Source organism: Dasypus novemcinctus, chromosome 1, assembly GCF_030445035.2.
Source record: "Dasypus novemcinctus isolate mDasNov1 chromosome 1, mDasNov1.1.hap2, whole genome shotgun sequence".
Taxonomy (NCBI): Eukaryota; Metazoa; Chordata; class Mammalia; order Cingulata; family Dasypodidae; genus Dasypus; species Dasypus novemcinctus.
Genome location: NC_080673.1, coordinates 202103666 through 202116745, shown reverse-complemented (window position 1 = coordinate 202116745; position 13080 = coordinate 202103666). Strand labels below are relative to the sequence as shown.

General features: G+C 58.5%; 2 protein-coding genes across 3 annotated transcripts in view; one reads left to right on the top strand and one right to left on the bottom strand.

Annotated features, from left to right (window-relative positions):
* The window catches only part of CRMP1 (collapsin response mediator protein 1), a 72458-nt gene extending 70849 nt beyond the window's left edge, over positions 1-1609 (top strand). For both annotated transcript variants that reach the window (XM_058301222.2, XM_058301224.2), the window contains exon 14: positions 622-1609. In XM_058301222.2, coding sequence (XP_058157205.1) covers positions 622-713 — 92 coding nt within the window. In that variant the 3' untranslated portion in view covers positions 714-1609. The remainder of the gene's footprint in view (positions 1-621) is intronic.
* Positions 1610-2843: 1234 nt separating this feature from the next.
* Positions 2844-13080, bottom strand: part of EVC (EvC ciliary complex subunit 1) — a 90948-nt gene continuing 80711 nt past the window's right edge. The window contains exons 18-21 of the mRNA XM_058301221.2: positions 11482-11608; positions 10920-11013; positions 10064-10175; positions 2844-8974 (exon numbers count right to left, since the gene is read on the bottom strand). Coding sequence (XP_058157204.1) covers positions 8833-8974; positions 10064-10175; positions 10920-11013; positions 11482-11608 — 475 coding nt within the window. The 3' untranslated portion in view covers positions 2844-8832. The remainder of the gene's footprint in view (positions 8975-10063; positions 10176-10919; positions 11014-11481; positions 11609-13080) is intronic.

Below are 13080 nucleotides of genomic sequence, written 5' to 3'. Positions count from 1 at the left end.
CACAAACCTGCACACACACACGCACACGTGCAAATACACACCCGGGCATAAAATGCGCCTGGAGCACCAGGCGCTGTGCTGAGCCTGAGGATTGGGAGCCCCTGCTCTGACCTTAGTAAGAGAGCAGGCGTGGAGACAAGCCAGTGTGGGCCTGAGTCGTGGTTTCCCTCCACGCCACGTGCCCCGCACCTCAGATTCCTCCTCTGTCCATCGGGGGGATAAAAACACCCCCTCCGCCATCTCGTCGTGTGGCCTAAGCGCAGCCAGGCGCGGTAAAGCGCCAACCCCATGCCTGCACACAGCAGGCGCTGGATAAGTGTTTGCACATCCGTCTCAAGAAGGTCGGATTCTACTGGGGAAGCCGGGCAAGAAATGGGGTGAGGTGGTCAGAGCCTTGAGGGAGGAACCAGGGATGCTGAGGGAGCACAGGGGAGAGAGGGGGACTCGGTGGAAATCAGGGGAGGCTTCCTGGAGGCAGCGATCCCAGACTGTGCTCTGAATGGAAGGCATTTTGCGCCGAGGGCACGGGCTCCAGAGAGGAGGTGGCACAGGGAGGTCCAGGCCTCCAGGAACGGCTTCAGCAGATCTTTCCAGAACTCACCAGCAACCTGTCTCTTTCAGGTGCCCAGATAGATGACAACAATCCCCGACGCACCGGCCACCGCATCGTGGCGCCCCCCGGAGGCCGCTCCAACATCACCAGCCTCGGCTGACCGCCACGGGTGGATGCGCTCGAGCCAAGGATTCGGGGACGCGCGCCCGTTCCTTTTCCCGTCTGTTTCTGCGCCCACGGTTTTAGTTGGTACCGATGGTGGGGGCTGAGTGATGTTCTTTTCCTTTTCTGTTTAGGAAGAAGTGCTTCTAGTGTGGTGTGTTTGCCTGGAAATTGCCCCGCGTTTGTCCACTTCAGAGCATGGTGTTTTCCTCCCTTCTCTAGTGCCCCGCGGGGCGTAGCCTCGTCTCGTGCTGTCCCTTCCGCGTCTCACTTCGGTGGCCCCACGGATCTGAGCGGTGCTTCATTCGTGCCCCTGTAGCTGTTGTAGGTAGTTGGTGCATGTTACTAACGTACGTGTGCGAAGCTTTGAGTGTGTCCGAGGAAACGCGTGGCCCAGGGTGGTCGCAGACACACAGCCATGACCGGCGCCGAGGGAAGAGCCGTCCCCGTCGCCCCCGCCCACGGCGGCGCTGGAGGCAGCCCTGCCCACCCTGCCCACCCAGCCCCGGTGGCCTCCTGGGGGCTCTCAGAAAGGCAGCGACCCCCTGCCTGGCCGCAGGGAAACGCCGCCCGCGTCCAGCCCCGGTGTCCGTCTCGGCCCTCGCGCGCCGCCGCGTCCTCCTGGCCAGCTCTGGACTTCGGGCCACGCCGGGGGCCCACGGAACGGCGCCTCCCCATCCGCGTTCGGGGCCGAGGACGTGGGCGACGGCCGCTCCCCCGTTCCCTGAGTTCCGGTCCCTCTGAGGCACTTGGCGGGCAGTCGGATTTTTTTAAAGTTTTGTACAAAGTTTTCCTTTGGAATCACCCCATTTTTACTTACCAACCGACTTCTTGTGGCTCTTATTTCTGAATTCAAAGCTTGTGAGAAAATAAAGAAAACAAACTGCCCACGGACACGAGTGAGCATCTTTGGTGTCGTGGCGGCGTCCGGGTGGCGAGCCTGGTGCTTCGCCGGCCCCTGCGGTCACCCCGTGGTGGGAGGGGGCTCATGGGAGAGCTGGGGAAGGGGGAGGCAGGGGAGCCACTTCCCGGCTTCTGGAGCGTGAGGTCCCGCAGCAGGGCAAGCTTTCACAGCAGCCGCTCTGGTGCCCACTGTAATGGCCACGCGCCGCTAAGGGTGTTACGTAGGAAACGTAAGACTCAGACTGGAAACTCCAACCATTTTGCGTCCCTCCAGGCCCATAAACCACATGTCAGTTCTAAGAAGGGGTAGAAAGTACCAGGTAGCAGGTGCTATATGAAGTAGGCACTATTCTTATCCGCCTCACACAGATGAGGAAACTGAGTCGCTGAGAGGTGAATGACCTAAGGCCGCACAACTAGGAAGTGGCAGAACCAGGATTTGAATCCAGAACCCAGGCAGTTTAGCTCAAAGTCCAGCTTTTGCTGCTCCTTTGTTATTACAGGCAGGACAGCTCTGGGGGCCCCGGGTGGGCTCATCGGCATCAGCACATTCTCTGCGCCCCTACCCCAGCTTGGCTCCGGTGTCTTGGCTAAGGGCCAGCGTGTGTGGGCTCAGCCCTTCCTGGAACACAGCGGGAGGCTGGGAAGGGCCAAGAAGGGATAGGACGGATTTCTCATGTTTGGCCTCGGCCCATCTGGACTGTTGAAGGACAAGGTAGGAAACTCCTGGGACCAAAAGTACGGCTGGCAGCAGCCAGCTGGCACCTGCCCTCCATTGCTGCTCTCCCGCCTCACCTGCAGAGCCCTGCCGAGGGCTGGAGCTGGAGCTTAGCTGCTCCAACGTCCTGTGAGAGCCCTTCTCTGGGGCCAGCTCTGCGGGGCTCTCGGCTGACTCCCCGGCCACCGGAGCCACCGCCCAGTCGACCTAAGCAAGGTATCCTGACCGGTGCCAGCACCCACAGGCCATGCTAAGGTCCCCCGGGCCCTTGGAGAAGTTCAGTGGCAAGGGTGGGGCACCCTGCTGGCAGTGAGAGGAAGACAAGTCATAATTCTAGAGGCTGAGCTCCAACGATCCTCTGCACGTGGTTTTCTTTTTTAAAAAATTTTAATAGATTTTTTATTTTTTTAAAGATACATAGATCATACAAAATGTTACATTAAAAATTAGAATCCTATATACCCCCACTCCCCACTCCACCCCCACTCCGCTCGCTTCACCAAATTCTTTCATCCTTTCATCTCTTGATCTCAGGTGGTGGGAGTATTTCTCAGAAAGGCTCAAGGGAAGGGCTTCATTTTCTTTTTCATTCATTCATTCATTCATTCATTCATCCATCAGCTGTGTGCTATGTGCCTCCTGTGGCCACTGTGCTAGATGCGGGTGGCCTTACAACTGTGACTTCAACTCTTTGACTTCTTACAGCCTTGCTCAGGTCTTCTAGAAGGTTTTAGAACTTCTAGAACTCCCGTAGGGATCCCATTTTCTGCAGGATTGGCCCTGGTGTGCCTCCCAGGGTTCCCATTTTAATTGTCTTCTCATTCTCGGAGCAACCCCGTTGCTTCGTCCTCTTCGCTGTTGACCTCCAAGTTCAGATCTCCAGCCCCGATCTCCCTTCGGAGCCCACGGTCACCGCAATACGTCCGAACCCGAGAGCCTCGTCTTCCTCTCCCACTCGCCTGTGCTCCTTGCCCCTCGCCACCCACTCCGCCACGCAGGCAGCAATGCGGGGGCTTCCTCGCCCTCCTGTCCCTCCTCTCCCCCACACCAGCCAGGTCTGGATAATACCTGCCAACATCCCCATATCCCGCCTCTCCCTTCATCACCTTGGCTGCCGCCTCATCTGGTCGCCCAGTCACCCTATTTCAGGATGTTTGCAGCAGCCCCTGCCTCGCCTGCCCTTGTCACCGCCTGCCCTCCCCGCGTCACAGCTTTCACCACCCGGCGCATTCTAAAGCACGGGGCGCCATTCCCCGAAGCACTCCAAGGCTCCCACCGGAGCGAATCTCCACTCCTTGGCTTGGCATCCGGGCCCTCCGCCCCCCGCCCTGACCCCATGCCCAGCTTCCCATGTGCCACATCCAGCCGCCCACACGGACTGTCCCGTATCGGCTGGACGGAGCCCTGGAGGACCCCCGGGCCTCTGCCCTTTGTTCTCTGCCAGGCGCCCACGTGGCAGCAGATCGGCCCGGCCAGCCACCCTTCACCTCCGTGGGCGTCCGGAGGGTGTGCTTTTCTGCCGGGGCCACGCTGGGCGGCAGAGGGCACGGGGAGGGCAATAATCTGTGTTGTCACACGTGGAAGCGAAGCTGGCATGGGCCCAGACCCCTGGACCAGAGCTGGGCTGAACTGAGCAACGACTCAGCGGAGGGCTTCAGAGAAGCCCCGGGCGTCTGCCCACCTGGACCCTCCCCATCCAGAAGCCGAGCGTGGACGCCTCTTCCCGTCACCGGTGCTGCAGGTTGCCTGTCCCCGACGGGGCTCTTTGGAGGTGGGATGCCAGCTCTCCACGTCGCCACCCTTAGCCTTCATTTCTTGTACTGTTTTTCCTACAGCCACGACCAGGGTCCCTGGGCGGTCTGGAACTTGGCAAACAAGTCCATGTCCAAATTCCTAATTCTGGGTTTGCCCTCACTCGGCAGGCAGTTATTCCCTATTTGCCCACGTCTCAACCCGCTCCTGGGCTCTGCCGCCTCATGGGCTCTGCAGGCTGCTCACAGCCCTTCAGTGTAAAAGGGGAGCGGGCAGGAAAGAAGCCCTCCGTTTCTTTTCCTGCCCCCGTAGTTGCCCATGGCGAAAGGAGCAGGTGGGGTGGCCCTGAGCTTCCAGGCCCATTGCCCCAACGCGACACCCAAGGAGGGACTTTATCAGCTCCCTGCCACGAAAGGGCGTGGGGGTGGAGGGAAGAGAGCCCCGAAGCCCCGTCCCTGCTGAGCTCCAGGCACCGTCCCTTGGAGCCCAGAAGCTTCTGCCCGTGCTGGGCAGCCCCGGGAGATGAGCTCTACAGTCCATGCCGTGCAGCCTGCTGGGCTCCCAAATCTAAATCCCTCATTGCTGAGCATTTCAGCATCTGCCACATTTGAGGGCGCTTCCTCTTTCTGGTCTGGGCACCAGATTTTCTTTCGTTTGGTTGTGACTTTTTAATTGAGATATAGGTTATGTGCGGTAAAATATGCAAATTGGAAATGGCACGTCACCACGGGACCATCGCCTACTCGAGAGAGAGGACTTTCTTGGCATCCAGGTAGCTGTAGTTTGTTCTTTTTCATTGCAGTGTTATTTTGCGATGCATGAATATACCATTAAATTACTTACACATTTGGATTGCACCATGTTGGATATTTGGGTTGCATCCAGTTGAGGCTATTCTGAATAAAGCAGCTACAAATATTCTTGTTCATGTCTCTTGTGGACATGTTGCTCTGTTCTGTTGGTACAGACAACCAGACCTAGAATTCCTGAGTCACAGAGTACATGTATGTTGAGCCTTAGTAGAGCCACAGAGGTTTCTAGGGTGTGAGCAACATGTGAGCATTTCATTTTCTCCTATTCCACATCGATGCTTGGTTTTGTTAGCCTTTTCACTTTTAGCCATTCTGTCACATTCTGGATTTCATCTGAATTTCTCTGATGCTTGAGAATATCAAGCCCTTTTATATGTGCTCATTGGCCATTTGGAGATCTTATTTTTTGAAGTGCTTGGTCAGGTATTTCATCCATTTAAAAAATTGGGTTGTCTGGTATGTCTTTTCCTCGTTGATTTATAGGGTTTAGGTATGTATCGTGGAGGTCTCTGCTGGATACATGTATTTCAAATATCTCCTAGTTTGTGGTTTGTCTTGCCACTCTCTTAATACTGTCTTTGATGAAAGGATGTACATAATTTTAATGAAGTCTAATTTAGTGCTCTTCTTTTATGGTTAGAGCTTTTTGCATTTTAAGAAATCTTTGCTAACTCTGAAGTCATGAAGACACTGTATGAGCTTCTCGATGCTGCTATAACAAATGCCCAAAACCTACTGGCTCAAAACCACACAAATTTATCTTACAGTTCTGGAGGTCAGCAGTCTGAAAATGGGTCTCCTTGGGCTAAAACCCAGGAGCCTGGAGAGCTGTGTGCTCCTGAAGGCTCTAGGGGTGAATCCATTGTCTTGCTTTTTCCAGCTTCTGAGGGTGCCCACCGTGCTTGACTTGTGGCCCCTATTTTCAAAGCCAGCAATGGCCAGCTGAGCCCTCCCATCACGTTGCTCTGACACTCTCCTGCCCCCTCTTCCACATTTAAAGGACCCTGTTACACTAGGTCCACCTGAGTGATCCAGGCAACCTCATTTTAAGGCCAGCTGATCTGCAGCTTTAATTTCATCTGCAATCTTAATCCCCCCTGCCATGTGACACAGCATGTCCACAGGGGCATGGCCGTCTTGGGCTGGGGGTGGGGTGATGGGGCATCACTCTGCTGACAATAGTCTTCTGTGTCTTCTTCAGGAAGCTTTGCTTGATCTTTCACACTTGGGTCTGTGATCCGTCTCTCATTCATCTTTGTGTATGAGGGGAGGTAGGGTTCAAGGAGCCCAGGAAAAAAATACAGATTCCTCAGCCCCCTGGCCAAATCTACTGGCTGAGAATCTCTGGGATAGGACCAAAAAGACAGCGATTTTGAAGTGTTTCCTGGGTCATTCTGATGGGCAGCCAAAACTGTACACCACAGTGGAAGAGAACGTTTTTCAGATTTCCTCCTTTTTCTTCCCTCCCTTTTCCCTCTTTCCCCCACCGTATTGTGGGGAGCCTGGTATTTGCCAGGCCCTGTCCTGGTAAAGGGGAATGCATGTCAACACTGTGCAGGGGAGAGTCAGGTCTCCCACTGTTCCCCAAAGCGCCTCGTTACTCAGTGTGAGCGCCACTAAGGAAGCACTGGGTGGGGCAGAGGATGCGCTTTCCCACTCCTCACGGCCAGAAGCCAGTCTACGGCAAGTCTCCCAATCATCAGATGTGTGCATTTTCACTGGAGGAAAAGAAACAGAATTACAGAGACGTGTCAAGCAATGAATTGGTAAAAATGTGATTTTTTCTAGGAGTTTGTTAGACTCCCTGGAATTTTGTGGACTGTGTTGGTTTTCGTAGGCTACGTGGTTTGTGCTGGTTTCCTCTCTCGTTCTAAGGAGGAGGGGTGGAAGAGAAGGAAAGAGTCGGACCGGTTAGGGGGGTTCTGCAGCAGCAGCGAGCTCTCCACCGCCCTCGTCAGGGTTTCGGGGGCCACAGATTAAAAGTCAGACACCAGGCTGGCTGGACGATTCCCAGGAGCGTGTACTGACCTCAGGAAACGCGGGGACATCGTCCTAGCACCGAGAGGGTAAGTTTTCATAAAAGAATCAGCGCACTGAGCCCTCCTTGTACCATTCGTGGGCTCTCTCCAGTTCCAGCTCCTTCTGTCACCATAACAACCCACAGCCCATAATAAGAGCTGGGGGGGTCACGAAAGGGAGGGGCTTCTCACAGGAGGGAGCGGCTGAGGCGGGGCCTCGGGGCCATGGGGCTCTGAGCTCGGGCAGCCGCAGCCCCCACCGACGCCCACCGCGGCCCCGGGACTCCCGCGTCATTGTCCCGAGGGAGGCGTCCGTGAGGTCGGCCGCGCCAGGTCCCCAGGCGTGTCCCACGGCCAGCCTGCCACGTGGCCGAAAGCAGTCAGTCCACAGGTGTTGAGAGTCGGGGGCTCCAAAGTGGGCCCAGCGTGGGTCGAGGGGGCGGGAGGGCACAGGGGCAGGCGACACGCTCCTTCGCCAAGGAAGCCACGCGGAAGAAGCAAGACAAATCCCCACGACCAGCCGTGAACGCTGGTGCCCGGGCGGGGGCCGGCAGGGAGGCCATGGGGCACGAGACCACGGCGCCGCCTCCAACCCCACGCGTCATCTCAGGTGACCTGGCCTGTCCTGGTGCTCACGGGGCCTGTGCCCACCATGCTCCGGGCACAGGACCAGACTCTCCTGGGGGGGCCGCCGTGTCCACAGGGGTGAGTGCCCGACGCAGGCTGGTTCTGAAAGCAGTGCACAAAGGAGGCCACGGGGACGCCTGCTCGGGCCACGGGGGCACTGCTGGCTCATTCTGGAAATCCCGCCTGCGGCCAAGAGGCTGCAGGAAGGACGGGCGAGGTCAGCTGGGTGGCCACGGGGCTACTTCTCTTCAGGAGCCACGCCATGCCGGACAGAGGCTCGCTGAGGTCTTAAGAAGTAAAGATTTGGGCCACAAATGGCGCAGACAAGCCCGGAGGCAGAGGCTCCCGGGCCACGGCTTCGTGGCACCATTAGGCGGCTACGTCCTTGACCTGCCCGGGGCCTGGCCACTTTGACGTAGGTCGGAGGTTCTCAACTGCTGGGGAGAACTGGGGGCCCACGGGGGCCCCTGGGGTCGCCACCCTCCAGCCGGTCACGCAGGAGGCAGCCCCTGCCACAAGGAACCACGCGGCCCCACACGTCCTGGTGCCCAGAGCTGCAGACTTCGAGGCAGAAGGCGGTTTTCTCCGTGGGTGGGGGAGGCCTCTGTGCAGGGGTTGGGGGGGCAGGCAGGGCTGGCATCTTCTGGAAGTCCTCACCGTCCATGGGGAGAAGCAGCCGCCTCAGGCGCACTTCTCTTGGAGAGGGCGATGGCCATGGGGTGCAGGGGCCCCCTGCCCTCTGGCACGATGTCCGGCGGCTGGGCAGGCCCCTCTGCCAGCACTTTAAGTGCCCCCGGAGAAGGTCACTATAGACGTGACTGCGCGTGGGCTCCTGGGTGGCCAGGGCAGGCCTCCGGGCCAGGGACCCCGCGTCTGTCAGGCCACGCTGCCCCGAGATGCAGACCCCCGTGCCCAGGCCTCCGCTGCAGGTGCAGCCGAAGAACGGCAAACCCTGAAGGCGGGAGCCTGTCCTGATTGGAGAACCGTGGCGGCCACTGGTCCCCATGCAGGAGGGAGTGTGGGGGTGGCTGAGGCCCGCAGTGGTGGTGGCCTCCGGGCCCAGCCAGGGGGCAGGTGCCCACGGCCAGGGAAGGTGGCAGAGGTCACTGACGAGCGGAACCAGGGCTCAGGGTCAGGGTTAAGCACGCAGTCGCCTCCACGCCCTGGCTGGTGCCTCCCCGGGCGGGAGGGCCCCCGGTGTTTACGCTTCTCGGGTCCTTTAGCAGCCCCGGAGGCGGGCAGGGGAGACCCCTCCACCCTCACGCGGCTGGGGAGGGGCGGCGGGCTTCAGACGAGATTGTCGGCGCAGGAGTCTCGGCTCCCTCGTTCCCGCCCGGCTCGCTTCACCTCCAAGCTGCTTCTTTTCTTCAGCATCTTCCTTGGGTTCTCCCCGTCACCGGCTTCGTTTTCCGGCTGGCTCAGCCTTTTGCTGCTCGGGACACGGGAGAAGAAAGTGGTCGGTGAGAACTGTGGGTGGCATCTGGACTCTGTCCCAATGCAGTAACTCACCCAGGCTGATTAATGAAAGAAAAGGCAGTGGCTGGCGATCAAAATGAGATTCGCTTTGGTTCAGGTTGTTAAAAACAAATGAAACTGTTTCCCGGGGCTTGGTGGGCGAGGCCCGTCCCCGTGGCCGAGGCACCCAGGGCTGCTCGACCCGCTTCAAATCCTGAAGGCCCTTTGGCAGGCGGGCGGACCGGGAGGGACGGCTGGGCCTGGCCGGCCAGGCCAGAAGCGGCGGGGTCCACGGTCACGGCTGACCAGATCAAACTGACACTAGTGAGAATGGTAATGTCGTTACCCAGACTCCCGGTGATACCCCACACAGTACCCCAGGTAATACCCCACCTGCCCCGCTAATACCCCACGTCATCCCCAGGTGAGACTCCCCAGGAAATACCCCAGGCAATACTGAGGCTCCCCAGCTGATACTCCAGGTAATACTGAGACTCCCTAGGTAACATTCCAGGTAATGCCCCAAGTAATACCGAGCCTCCCCAGGTAACCAGGTAATAACCAGACTCCCATGGTAACACCTGGACTCCCCGGGTAATACTCCAGGTAATACCAGGACTCCCCAGGCAACACCCCAGGTAATACTCCAGGTAATACTGAAAGCCTCCAGGTAATGCTGAGAGTCTCCAGGTAATACCCCAGTAAGACTCCCCAGGCAACACCCCAAGTAATACCCCAAATAATACCCCAGGTCAGATTTCCCAGCTAATACTGCAGGCAATACTGAGACTCCCCAGGTAATATTCCAGGTAATGCCCCAGGTAAAACCAAGCCTCCCCAGGTAATACTGAGCCTCCCCAGGTAATATCGAGCCTCCCCGGTTAATATTCCAGGTAATGCTCCGGCTATTACTGAGCCTCCCCAGGTAATCCCGGGAGGCCGAGCCCCGGTTCCAGCTGCCAGGCCACGCTGACCCCGTGGTTCCTCGGACCCCTGCATTCAGCTCTGAGAGGTGCTGCTGTCCCTGCAAGTGGTCAGTGTGTGTCAGCTGGGCCCGCCGTACCTGAGCGGTCCTGAGGTGTGGCCCCCCGAGGCAGGGTCGTCGTCGTTGGGGCCTCCCGGGTCCCCTCTCTCCCGGGGAGGCGGCTTCTTCCTTTTGGCCCTCAGGGGCTTCTCTGCAGAAGACACGCGATTTAGGCACGTGCCCAGCTCTCCCGACCGCACCCCAGCCCACCTGACATGTTCTGAGCGTGCTCCGTGGGCCCCCAAGCCCTCGGTGCCTAACTGCTCACGTACCCACTTAACTGCCAAGGAAACTGAGGCCCGGAGGTGAGGGTCCTTCCGGGGCCAGGCAGCTGGCGAGCGGCCGAGCTGGGGGTGAATTTCAGCCTATTGCGCCACCCCCCCAGGTCTTCCTCCTGCACCCCCTAGCTTGACAGCTTATGGAGCTGAGAGAAACTGAGGCAGAGCATCAAAGCTGTGGTTTTCTCTCAATGGACCAGTCACCATCCTTTCTTTTCCCCACATTGGGAGCCCTGGGGTCAGGCTGTGCCAGGCTGGGAGGAGCCACACACTCAAGCGGTAAGGAGAGCTGGGCTAGGCGCCCGGCGTCGGAACATTGGCCCTTGGTGGGCCACGCGGCTTATTCCGAAGCTCAGAGGACCAGCCAGAGACAGCACCTGGGATGGCGGGTGTGTCACTGTGGCTGTTGCTGCCATCTGCCACTTAACAGATGACAAGACAGAAGGACACGCAGCTGATGGATGGCAGGGCCAGGCCTTGGAGACTGGCAGCAACAGACAAGGACCTGAAGCCCAGAGAGGTTAAGCACGATGCCCAAGGCCACACAGCTCACAAGCGGTGGATGTGGGACTCTGCCCGGAACGCCTCCCGCCACAACGGCGGCCCCCGTGACTTACCGGACAGCCCGCGCTTGTTGGAGAAGGGTCTGCTTTCCGCCAGGGGCACTCGGGCCAGGGCCGCCAGCTCCGAGATGAAGCTCTGCTCTGCCTCCTGCAGGCAGAAGGGAGAGCTGCGTGGGGCCTGCCCCAGCCTTTCCCCTCAAGCCCCCGCCCCTAAGGCAGGAGGGGAAGGGACCACGCCCCCCACTTGGGGGGTGATTCTCCAAGAAACCTCAGTGAAAATCGAGGCTGCCATGGTGCCATCACTCACTGGAGAAGCCCAGCTGGCGGCGATTTACACCCAGGGAGATGCTTGTTTAAGCGTCGGTTCAGTAGATGTGAACTGACCGGCTGCTCTGGGCCTGGCCCCAAGCTGGGCACTGCCCGCCCTCCAGGTGTTTGGAAAAGGGGGGAGACCGGAGGCAAAGCCAGCCAGGTCCCGGGGTCAGCGACGTGACAGAGGCCAGCAGAGAGGCCCAGAGGGTCCCCTCGGGCAGGGCCCCGCTGCTGGGGGCATCTGCTCTTCTCCCTCCTCCTTTGACCACTGCTTGTGCTCAGAGGCCTGCTCCGAAGGGCGCACCTGCAGCTGCGCCTCGAGCCGGGCCTCCAGGTGGTCCAGCCCCGCGGCCCTCTGCTTCTGCGCGTCCAGGCGGGTGCGCTGGTGCACGGCGAGCCGCGCCAGGAGCCTCTGCTGCTGCGACCACAACCTGGCAGAAGGAATCGGGCGGGTGAATCTGATTTCCCCGGGCGCTGGCTGAGTCGGGAGAATTCGTGGCTGACGCAGGTAAGCCCCGGCAGCCACGCGTGGAGAATGGACCACGGAGCGCCACTGACGGGGGCTGCGCACGCCGCGGGCGGGACCGGGCCCTCTGCGGCCGCTGGCTCATCGTAAAAGCGGATGCTGCCGGGTCAACACTTAGACATGGTGGAGCCGTGTGGACCCAGTTAAACACGTTCCTAAACAGTCCATTCCGTGGGTGTCACCCACTGCAGGTAGGGCCTTTTGAGGAGATGGCTTCAGGGAAGGTGGGGCCCAGCCCAATCGGGGCGGTTTTAACCCTCTTCCCGGAGTCCTTTATAAGAGGATGCAATTCAGACAGAGAGGGTCCAGCAAGGCGGGACGTCAGCAGAACCCAGAGAAGGGAGAGATCTCTCACCACGTGCTGTGCCATATGGTAGAGCCCAGGACCAAGGACTCTGACGGCCAGCCCAGGGGGGCCAGTCTTGGGGAAGAAAGCATCATATGGATGACGCCTTGATTTGTACCTTCTCTTTATTTAAATTTTTTTAAAATTAAATAGTCTTTTTTATAAGGTACAGAGATCACAAAAAAACTTACATTAAAAAATACAAGGGGAAGCGGACTTGGCCCAGTGGTTAGGGCATCCGCCTACCACATGGGAGGTCCGCGGTTCAAACCCCGGGCCTCCTTGACCCATGTGGAGCTGGCCCATGTGCAGTGCTGATGCGCGCAAGGAGTGCCCTGCCACGCAGGGGTGTCCCCCACGTAGGCGAGCCCCACGAGCAAGGAGTGCGCCCCGTAAGAAGAGCCGCCCAGCGCGAAAGAAAGTACAGCCTGCCCAGGAATGGCGCCGCCCACATGGAGAGCTGACACAGCAAGATGACGCAACAAAAAGAAACACAGATTCCCGTGCTGCTGACAACAACAGAAGCGGACAAAGAAGACGCAGCAAATAGACACAGAGAGCAGACAACTAGGGCAGGGGGAGGGAAGAGAAATAAAAAAAAAAATACAAGAGGTTCCCACATACCCCACCCCTGATTCCCCCCACTAATTAATTCCCATTAAGTCAAACCACTGCATGGTATTTGCTTTAGCAGCCAAGGAAACTAAAACAGGAGTTTCCAGGGTTTTCCATGCACATTGTTTCATGGGACCCTCAGAGTTGCGTGGTGATGTGATAAGAACAAGGAGTAGAAAAGCCAGTGGCGCTCAGAGGGGCAGAGGAGCTTCCCTGAGGCTACCAGGGGCACAGTGGCTGAGCAATGGTATCCTTCTTACGCCAAAGCAAACTTCCCCCAGGGGAGAGACATGCTCCTAAAGGGCCCAGAGGCTGACCAGCTGCCCAGGCTTACTTTTAATTTCAGAATTGTTTTGGCCCCCTCTCCTGGCAAATAGAAAGCTTGTTTCCTACGAGGCAGTATCTGAGAAATCCTG